The sequence below is a fragment of the Cornus florida genome, unplaced genomic scaffold (genome assembly GCF_030987335.1).
Source record: "Cornus florida cultivar Cherokee Brave unplaced genomic scaffold, ASM3098733v1 CherokeeBrave_3.0.0_Hap2_Chr04, whole genome shotgun sequence".
Lineage (NCBI taxonomy): Eukaryota > Viridiplantae > Streptophyta > Magnoliopsida > Cornales > Cornaceae > Cornus > Cornus florida.
In genome coordinates, this window is record NW_026775574.1 from 91031498 (window position 1) to 91041485 (window position 9988).

Genomic DNA, 9988 nt, shown 5'->3' on the forward strand with positions numbered 1-9988 from the left:
TTCATTAACATGAGCATAAGCAGGACATCCAAAAATTCTTAAATTAGAATAATCAGCAGGAGTATCAGACTATACCTCTTCAGGTGTTTTGCACTCAATAGCAGTCGATTGTGACCTGTTCACCAAATAGCAAGCTGTGTTGACTGCTTCAGCCCAAAATCCTTTAGACAACCCAGCATTGAAAAGTAGACCAGAAAGAAGATCAAGCGTCTCAGAACAGATAACAGTTTAGAATTTTGCTCAGGAGAGTTTGACGAGTTCTGCAGTAATGAAGGCATTGTCAAACACCATACAATTCGAAACACTCCACAACAGAATGGTGTAGCAGACAGTTTGTTATGAAAATAACAATTTTATTTACATCAAAAGTTTAAGATTGAAATACCGAGTAAATCATGGCGATTTTATCATGATATGAGAAAGGAGCCATGGAATTATCTTTATTTTTCATGGGTATAATAATACCTATAATTTTACTTGTAATAATTTCTTTGATTTTCGATTTTCATCCTACATTGAAGTTATGTTTGGAAGGATTTGAATTCGATTTTCTCTTAATTTCAATTGCAAAGTGTATGATTGAGTATTTCCGAACGCAATAGAGTAGTTTGTATAATTTTGTGGAATTGATCTCTAAAAATGATTGCACGAGTAATTTATTGAAAATAGTGAATACTTGTCTAGTTCTGAACAAATATGAACAAGTGATCAACTGAACCATCTTGTTGTTAACATTTATGACAGAGAACTAGAAGATGATACCTGTAACGACCCACTCCACCATATGGTATGATATTGTCCGCTTTAGGCCTGAGCCCGCACGGTTTTGCTCTTGGGCTTCACCCCAAAAGGCCTCATACCAATTGGAGATGACATACTTACATATAAGCACTTCACATTTCCTCTACCCAGGCGATGTGGGACTGTGCACCCGTAGCTCGCCAGTGTGGTAGCCTGACAGTGTCTCTCGCACCCGCCCACGGCACACCCGCCCACAGGGTCATCACAATCCAACCCCCTTGGAGGCCCGACGTCCCCGTCGGCACACTTCCGGCTGGGTCAGGCTCTGATACCATTTGTAACGACCCACTCCACCATATGGTATGATATTGTCCGCTTTAGGCCTGAGCCCGCACGGTTTTGCTCTTGGGCTTTACCCCAAAAGGCCTCATACCAATTGGAGATGACACACTTACATATAAGCACTTCACATTTCCTCTACCCAGGCGATGTGGGACTGTGCACCCGTAGCTCGCCAGTGTGGTAGCCTGACAGTGTCTCTCGCACCCGCCCACGGCACACCCGCCCACAGGGTCATCACAATACCTTTCTTACAAATTCACAATAGAAGGAACCAAATTATTTTGATTGAAAAACAAAAGAATTATTCATTTAGGAATAATGAAATATTGGCATTAATTTCTAGCACCAATTTTCAGATGAATGTAATTACCAAAAGTTATATTGTAATTGAAGGAAAACCTGATTTTTTAATTATAATTATCCCACATAAGACTAGAGACTGTGTAGAACAAACTAATAATAATAACAATAATACATAAAACATAAGGTAAATTTATGAGCAATTCAAATATCAATTAAAGTTTTATTTTTATTTTTATTTTTTTATTTTTATGGGCTTTAATCAAGTTTTCATGGGTACGTTTGATATGCGTTTATGTTGTGTGTGTGTGTGTGTGTGTGTTTTTTTTTTTTTTGGGCAGGATATTGTAGCATTATTTTGCGCTACAACATGTTCCATAAATAATGATTGATTTTGTAGAGTACTAAAATACTTCATAAATAGTAATCCAAAGTTAAAACACCAATTTGTGTTTTTACATATTTTTGCACTTGTAGTACCAACACGGTAACGATGAATAATACCAATTTTTTTTCTTTTCTTTTTTTTATTAAAAAAATCTCAAATAATATTTTTAAATTAACCATTATATTTTTCAAACTTCTAACATTTTTCTACCAAATATGCTTTCATATTTATAATTGCTTTCAAAATCTTACAACAAATTTTATGTTATTAAACATACTTTCTGTTGGAGATTTTTGATATTTTTATACAATCTCATTTTTAAGTCTACTCATATAATCTTATTAAAATTCACTTTTACTAAAACACTTATATATTCATATCACAATATAATCATACTACAATAAATACAGTATAAATATAACAATATACTAAAATAATAGGCCAATAAAATATATAAAATCAATAAGAGAAGAATAAAGAAAAGTCTGGCCTGTGTAATGGAGAGGCAAACAGTATACGCAGTCCTAAAGCCTTTACAACCTCCCTACGTGTAGGTTGTGAAGACTATGAAAGGTTCCAAGATACAACTCTAATGTCCTCTGCGCACGTTCATAGAGTGACGATCACCAAGTCTTGTAGTGCAGCGCCTTGGGGCTCAAATTTTAGAGAGCCTCAAAATGGCCTCAAATTTTGAGGCTCATAGAGGATGGAAAAAAAAAAAAAATTTAAGTTACGACAAGTCTTGGTTGCCTTGAGGCCCACAGGGGATGGAAAAAAAAAATTCAAGTTAGGGCAAGTTTCAGACGACACAATCTGGTTCGACACTTCGCATGGCGCAGCCTCCGCTATCGCCTTAGGTGACAAGGTATGTTCATCCTCTCTCTCTCTCTTCTCTCTCCTTTTGCATGAATTGATCTTTTATATATGTTTCTTTCTTTCGTTCATCTCATCATTTGATTTGTTCTAACTTTGGTTCGTTTGATTCGGGCCTTTACCATTGTTCCAATAGTGAAAAGTAGCTTCCAAACTAGGGTTTTGTGTGTGTCTGTGTGTGTGTCACTGTGTGTGATGGCTATCAAAAGCTGAATGAATATATTATGGTTCTCTTAGTATTTTAATAAATGTGTGCCTTTCTACGTGTGTCTTTCATGGCGATCGAGTCCACAATCTATGGCAGGTACTCTCTCTCTTTTTTTTTTTTTTTTTTTTTTCCTCCCTAATTCCACTCCAATCTCACAACAGCAGCAACCATACCCCTTTTCCTCATAATTTTTTGCATTTTCACATTCAATCCTACGAAAATTTAGTATCCCTTCTAGTGGGTTGAGGATAATTTTGGTTCGAAGTTTCTCAAGGTTGATATAATAATACACAGGAAACATATTATTAAATTACTTTCCAAGTTGGTAGAAACCCAATTTAACATTATTACTTTCCAAGTTGGTGCTCTCTTCTCTCGCACAATCTATATAAAATTGTTCTCTTTTCCTCTCTATTGAATAATTGCTTCTTTTTTTTTTTTTTTCCCTTTACTGTTTGGGTTTATATCTCTAATCAGAGTTCATCTTCTCCTGCTGCTGCTATCTCTTGGTTCTGCAGATTTATGCAGAAAACTATAAGTTCAAATCCCATGGAGAAATCCACCTTAATATGCTGTGTTCAAAACGCAAGGTATCATCTTTTTACTTATGTGTGGATTACTATGCCTCTTTTATATTTTTTATTTTTAAATCAAGAATTTTTTTTACTTATGTATGGTTTTTATAATAATTATTATTATTTTAATCTTTTATTGGAACAGTGAGAAGGATGATAAAGGAGGGTTGTGTTTGGAGGATCGTATAAACGGACTTCCCGATGTTATACTCATTTCAATCTTGTCACTATTGACAATGAAAGAAGCTGGAAGAAGTAGTCTGCTTTCAAAGAGATGGAGGTATATATGGACTTACATTGCTGCTTTGAACTTTGATGCCTCACATATAATCGATGCAATTCTACTGGCTGATGACCGTGAAAAGGAAGTGGAAGCACAAAGGCCTTTGTATTTGAGTTGGATTAATCAAGTCGTGAAATCGCACAAAGCTCCAACTATAGATGAATTCAGAGTTCATTTTGATTTTGATGTAACTTGTAGATTTGATATTGACAATTGGCTTGACTTTGTAATTAAAAAGAGAGTTAAAAGTCTTGCCTTAGAATTCCAACAAAGGACTGGAATTCTAGAGTAGAGGGAGAGAATTACAATTTTCCTGACACAAATCTCCTACATTCAAAGTTTCTTGGGTTTACTAACTGCATCTCCCTGACCAAACTCATGTTGTCAAACGTGGATGTAACTGGACAAGTTCTCAAGTACCTCTTAATCAACTGTCCATTTTTGGAACAATTGTTTGTGGAAGAATTTGAAAGTCTCGTAAATTTGAAAGTTCCCGATCTAGCGGTTAAATTGAAGCTTTTGGAAATAAATTTATGCTTCAATGTGGATAGTATTGAGATTCATGCAATGAATCTCGTGTTATTTAAGTACTTCGGAGACTTGATAAACATCCCATTCAAGAATGATTAGGAGCCTGTTGATATGTTTATCGGGGGTGAGTATTGCAACCATCTAATTTGTAACTTTTTCGAGATTTCAAGCTATCTTTCTCAGCTAGAGAGCCTTACATTGGCGATAGTGTACCTTGAGATGGTTATGGTTGTTAAGTTTGACTATCTAATTCATTTTATTTCGCCCCCTTCATTTTTTTTTTATAATTATTTTCTAACATAATTATCAATCTGCACTGATTTACTTTTTCTTTGGTTTATTCAGAATAAAATTTAGTTTTCTAGATTTCCTGTATTTAATAAGCTCAAGCAGCTGGAGTTGAAACTTACCGCAAATAATGGTGATTGCCTTCTGTTTTTTACTCCCCTTGTGGAGGCATGTCCTTTCTTGTATAAATTTGTCTTGGAGGTAATAAGTTTTACTTTATCACTTTCACTTTTTATCATGGTTTTAAAATAACCGTGATAGAAAGACTGCCTAAATTACATTAAAAATAATTCACTTTCTACCACGGTTATTTTATAATCGTGGTAGAAAGAAAAAAAAAAACATTGGAATACCATTATATGGGAAAACGATCGTGAGCAAATTCTAAGTATTTTCTAAACTTAACACACATAACTGAATTTTCAAATGAAAATTTGAACTCATTTGGACTTCGGCTTAAAAGCTTTTAATTTTTCCAAGTAATTACTTCTTTTTATGGCTATTACAAATTACCATATTACTAGTGATAGGAAAAATGTTGTTGCAGTGTTTAGCTTGTTCTCTCCGGATTGTTCAAGTATTTTGTAAATAAATAAGTATTATTTTTTGTTCTATACTTCCTGGGAGTTTCACATGGTCTTTTAATATGTTATGGTTTTTTAATATGTCAAGCTGTGATTCTAGTTTGCCGTAATTTGGTTTTGTATGCTAAAGCTTTACTTGCACTTTGTGACTCCAACAATAGCTTGATTATATCAATTGCAAAACGAGAAGAAAATGGCGAAGTGTGAAAAGTTGGCCCCATCAGTACCTTAAGGTGGTGGAATTCATTGGGTTTGTTGGGCAAACAATTGATCTTGAACTTGTAATGTATTTAATCAGGAGTGCTTTCAACCTTGAGAAAATTACTTTTAATACTCGCATATCGAAACTTATAGGAACTCCATTTGAGTTTATGGAGACCAAGCAGAAAAAAGTAGCAAGAAAGCGCGCAGAGAAACTTCGAACCAAACTCCTTGTTGGAACAGATTTGGTGATCTTTTAATTAGTTATCCTATTAGAGCAGGAGCAGATTTGGTGATCTTTTAATTAGTTATATGTTTGTATAATCTATTTATTAGACTATTGTAAAGTGGAGAGATTTTATTTATTTATTTATTATAATAATAATAATGGGTTGTGTTTTCCATATTTATTTAAAAAAACACATTCGCAAATACTTTTGTACTTCCCAACAAGCTAGAAGAATAAGCCCCTGAAGCAAAAATGGTGACTATTCTATTTTATTTTTCTATTTTTCTCTAGAAAAATGACTTGGAACCTGTCTATGTAACACATCAAATCTAGGGTGTCGGTGAAGATGCGAATGAATAATATTGTTGACACTACAACAAAAGTGATCTTTAGTGACGATTTTTTTTCTTCACAAAAAGTTAAATTTTTGTCATTAAAAGTATTTAGCGACGAAAAAACTTTCGTCACTAGTTTGTTGCTATATAAACGTCTCGGTTGATCTATAGTGACGAATCAAAATTTCGTCACTATTGTTTGAGTTTTAGTGATGAAATTTTATTTGCCAATGCTACTTGAATTTTAGCGACGAAATTTTTCGTTGCATTTTCTTTGGCATTAATGACAAATGTTTTCGTTGCTACTTTAAACAGTGACCAACAGTTTTCGTCACTAAGTAGGTACAAAGAAACATAATTTTATTAATAATGAAAAATATATTTTGTTACTCATTGCCATTGTTAAAAAAACTGATTGACATTGATTAAATTTATACATTCAACCATACACATTTCAGAGTACAAAAGGCATCACAAATTTAAACATAACATTAAATTTCATTAAGAAGTACATAATAATTCGAGTTCAAATACAAACTTACACATAATTTGATCAAATTTCGACCCTCAATTGTTCGATTCTAATACAACATAAAATTTCAATTGTGCAACACAAAATAACCAAACTAAAACATAAAAGCAATCTTCCAAGTCCCTATATATGGGGGCACTAATCTCATCACTTTACTTTGTCACTTCCATGAGTAGTTTATTTTTTTCATGTCCTCCCAATCAATTGCTCTGCAATTCAAAAAGAACAAAGCCATTAGAACAAGGTTATAGAAAATTAATTTGTAAGTTGAGAAAACGAAAAAAAAATGGGGAATGTTCCAATTATAGATTTCATTGAAACAAATATATATATATATATATATATATATATATATATATATATATATATATATATATATATATGACAGTAACAAAAAGAGCATAATCACGAACCAATGACGAAATTTGAATTACCTTTCTCCATAGATAAACAAAGCTATTGAATTTAGTACGAAATATAAAAGACATTGGAAACAACATCATCCAACTACAAAGTGGAAATCTCACTCCATGAAAAAGCAGCAAAAAAGCTACACTGAATGCACAAAAAGTAATTAGGCTGAATAGTCCAATTAGAATTCATTTCCTTTTCTTTAGCAAATTTTGAAAATCAGGAAAGTAAAAAGGAAAAAGAATAGGAGAAACATTGAGCAAAACAATCCAGACAATCGACGACATTGGAAACAACTACATGTAGAGTAAAACACAAATCCTTCGAATGGAAGCTTACCTTCATTTGCCTGAGGCCATCTCATCAACAAACACTTCAGAAGTTTCAGCATATATACCAAGTTGATTGTTACTGATTAACTTAAGATAAGAGGGAATGCTCTAAAGCCAACATTTGCTGCAATGATGGTAGAAGTTAATAGAATGCAAGCTTGCCTTCATTTGCCTCATCTAACCACCAAAAGTGGTAAGTTGGATAAATCTCTACCTACAAAATAAATAGTGTATCCTTAGTAAAAAAACAGTGATCAAAGAGAGAGGATTACAAAAACTGGATTGAAACTTCATCATAGAACATAATATCTTCTTCATCTGAGCAACCATCATTGGATGTATCTGTTAACCAAAAATAATAAATAATGTATCATATACTATAGTATAATTTATTTAAATATTATTTGTAAATATAATATTTATTATAATAATCTCTATATATATATATATTTATTTAGTTTAATATCAAGAAAATAAAACTATAGAAGAACCTGATAAAGTCGAGGCTAGAATTTAATTCTATAGCCTTAAGACAGATACGCCCCGCTACGGTGCTAACGGACTCTTCGGCGTCTATCTCCCAGGATACAACGACTTTTCTTCCTTTGGTAGTAGCACTTCAAACCAATGGAATAGGCGAACCGGCTCGGTGTAGTACTCTCTGATGAACTCAGACTCGGAGACCAGGATTGAACCCTAACTCGGAGACCAAGATTGAACCTAAACTTGGAAACCAAGGTTCGAACCCAATCCAAACCAGTTTAGGTTGAACCCAAACCAGTGGCTGAACCGAACAAAGAAGAATTAGAAGAAGAAATTCAGAAGAAGAGAAGAAGATTTCTGAATTTGGTGTGAAAAGAAATGAACCCAATGATGGGTATTTATAGGCTTGTTGGTGCCTATTCTCAATGGGTGCACCCATAGTCCGAATGGGTGCAACCATTGTTGACCAATCAGAATTAAAATTTGTTGGTGGTTTTTAATTTGTAAAGGGTGCAACCCTTGGTTCAAAATTTAAAACTGAATCCTTTTAATTCTGATCCAGCCCAGCCCTTAATTTCGTCCAGTCCAGCAAGCAAATAACCCAACTTGGCTATTAATTCAGCCCAGTAAACAGGCCCATTTTGATAAGTCCAGCAGCAAAATAAAATTACCACACAGGCCCATCCTAACTTTGGGTAAAAAGTTAAACCCATTTCACAATCAAGCCCCGCCCCGCCCTAGCCCGGACCGGACCGGGTCGGGCGGGCGGCGCGCGCGTGTGGTAGTTGGTTCGGATCCAGGCTAGCCTAGGTCCTCCCCCTCTTAAAAACTTGGGTGCCCTTGGGCCCAAACCCAAATCCCATACTAGACATATATATACTCAAGGTTGCTTTGCTACTTTTTCGATGTGGGACAAGCATTTCCCACTTTATTCACACCCATTTAGGCTTTATAAATCACTTACTTTGGAGCCAATTTCTCATTCACCCGGAAACGGATTTGAGAAAATAAATATACCACATTCATCTCCTCGCAGAGAGGAACGCGCTCATCAATAGATTCGCAAAAAATTCTTAGCGGAATCTTTTTAATAATCCTTCCAAAGTTTGCGTTTTCTAATGCCGTTTCCAACAATCCCCCACATGAATGAAAATTTTCGCAGATTACAAAAGGAGAAGATACAGACACTATAGAGAGTACTATTGGAAAGTTACTGCATCGGGATAGGTAGCTTTTGGCCTTGAACCTTCCCTAGTGTATTACTATCGGATTTACTAGCTAACCGGTGAACATTATGTCTTGAACTGTTCAGCCATTGATGTAAACCAAAACAATAGCAAACACACAATTCCTTCCCACACAAAGTCGGTTCTCACGGTTGTGTTCATATGGCCCTGAACAACGCCTGGTATTTCATGAGCGCTCCAGAAAACTTAGCCTTGGAAGTTCTCATAGAAGCGGCCCCACTTCACACTCATATAGGTGACTTCTTATTAAGAGTATCCTACCATACCCCACTTGAATTTTCAAGGTATAAGAGTCATTAAAAGCATAGCTTATCCTACTCATCGCTGTAGGTAACACTGTTTCATCATAGAAATGGGTAGAAGATTGAATCTTCCCAGTGCTTCTGGTGAGCCATTCAGAATTTCTGTTGTCCCTTTGAACCTAAATCTTGGGATCTCCAGTCAATTAGGTTGGGTTTCCATTAAGATGACTCGTTAGCTTTCGGCTTTAATCCCATTCCCCTCGATGAACTATATACTTGCTCTCTTGTCAAACCTTTTGTAAACGGATCCGCTAAATTATCTTTTGACCTGATATAATCTATTGAGATTATCCCACTTGAGAGCAATTGTCTAACGGTATTATGTCGTCGACGTATATGTCGAGACTTACCGTTGTACATATTACTTTGTGCCCTTCCAATTGCTGATTGACTATCACAATGTATACATATAGCGGGCACCGGTTTAGGCCAATTTGGAATATCTTCTAAGAAATTACGAAGCCACTCAGCTTCTTCACCTGCTTTATCCAAAGCAATAAATTCAGATTCCATAGTGGATCTGGCAATACAAGTTTGTTTTGAAGATTTCCAAGATATGGCACCTCCTCCAATAGTAAAGACATAGCCACTTGTGGATTTAGAATCCTTAGTATCTGATATCCAATTAGCATCACTGTATCCTTCAAGTACTGCTGGATATCTAGAATAATGTAATCCATAACTTATAGTATATTTTAAATACCTTAGAACCCTAATTATTGCAGTCCAATGGTTCTTTCCTGGATTACTAGTATATCTACTCAATTTATTAACTGAGTATGCTATGTCTGGGCGTGTGCAAT

General features: G+C 34.9%; 1 protein-coding gene and 1 long non-coding RNA gene across 2 annotated transcripts; one reads left to right on the top strand and one right to left on the bottom strand.

The window, feature by feature from the left end:
- Window positions 1-2919: 2919 nt before the first annotated feature.
- LOC132305344 (F-box/FBD/LRR-repeat protein At4g00160-like) lies at window positions 2920-4340 on the top strand. The gene is made up of 4 exons (XM_059803001.1): window positions 2920-2948; window positions 3371-3442; window positions 3573-3936; window positions 4050-4340. Exons 1-4 carry the CDS (start codon window positions 2920-2922, stop codon window positions 4338-4340), a joined length of 756 nt encoding a protein of 251 aa, XP_059658984.1.
- Window positions 4341-6349: 2009 nt separating this feature from the next.
- On the bottom strand, window positions 6350-7491 carry LOC132303889 (uncharacterized). Its single transcript, XR_009481424.1, has 2 exons — window positions 7161-7491; window positions 6350-6619 (listed from the first exon to the last, which is right to left on the bottom strand). It is a non-coding gene; the product is annotated as an uncharacterized LOC132303889 (long non-coding RNA).
- Between the last annotated feature and the right edge of the window lie 2497 nt (window positions 7492-9988).

Excerpts from the sequence above, each read along its gene's own strand:
- LOC132305344 (XM_059803001.1), top strand. The coding sequence starts at position 2,920 with ATGGCGATCGAGTCCACAATCTATGGCAG. Across the intron at positions 2,949-3,370 it reads GAGTCCACAATCTATGGCAG|ATTTATGCAGAAAACTATAA; the intron begins GTACTCTCTCTC and ends TTGGTTCTGCAG. Across the intron at positions 3,443-3,572 it reads TGCTGTGTTCAAAACGCAAG|TGAGAAGGATGATAAAGGAG; the intron begins GTATCATCTTTT and ends TTATTGGAACAG.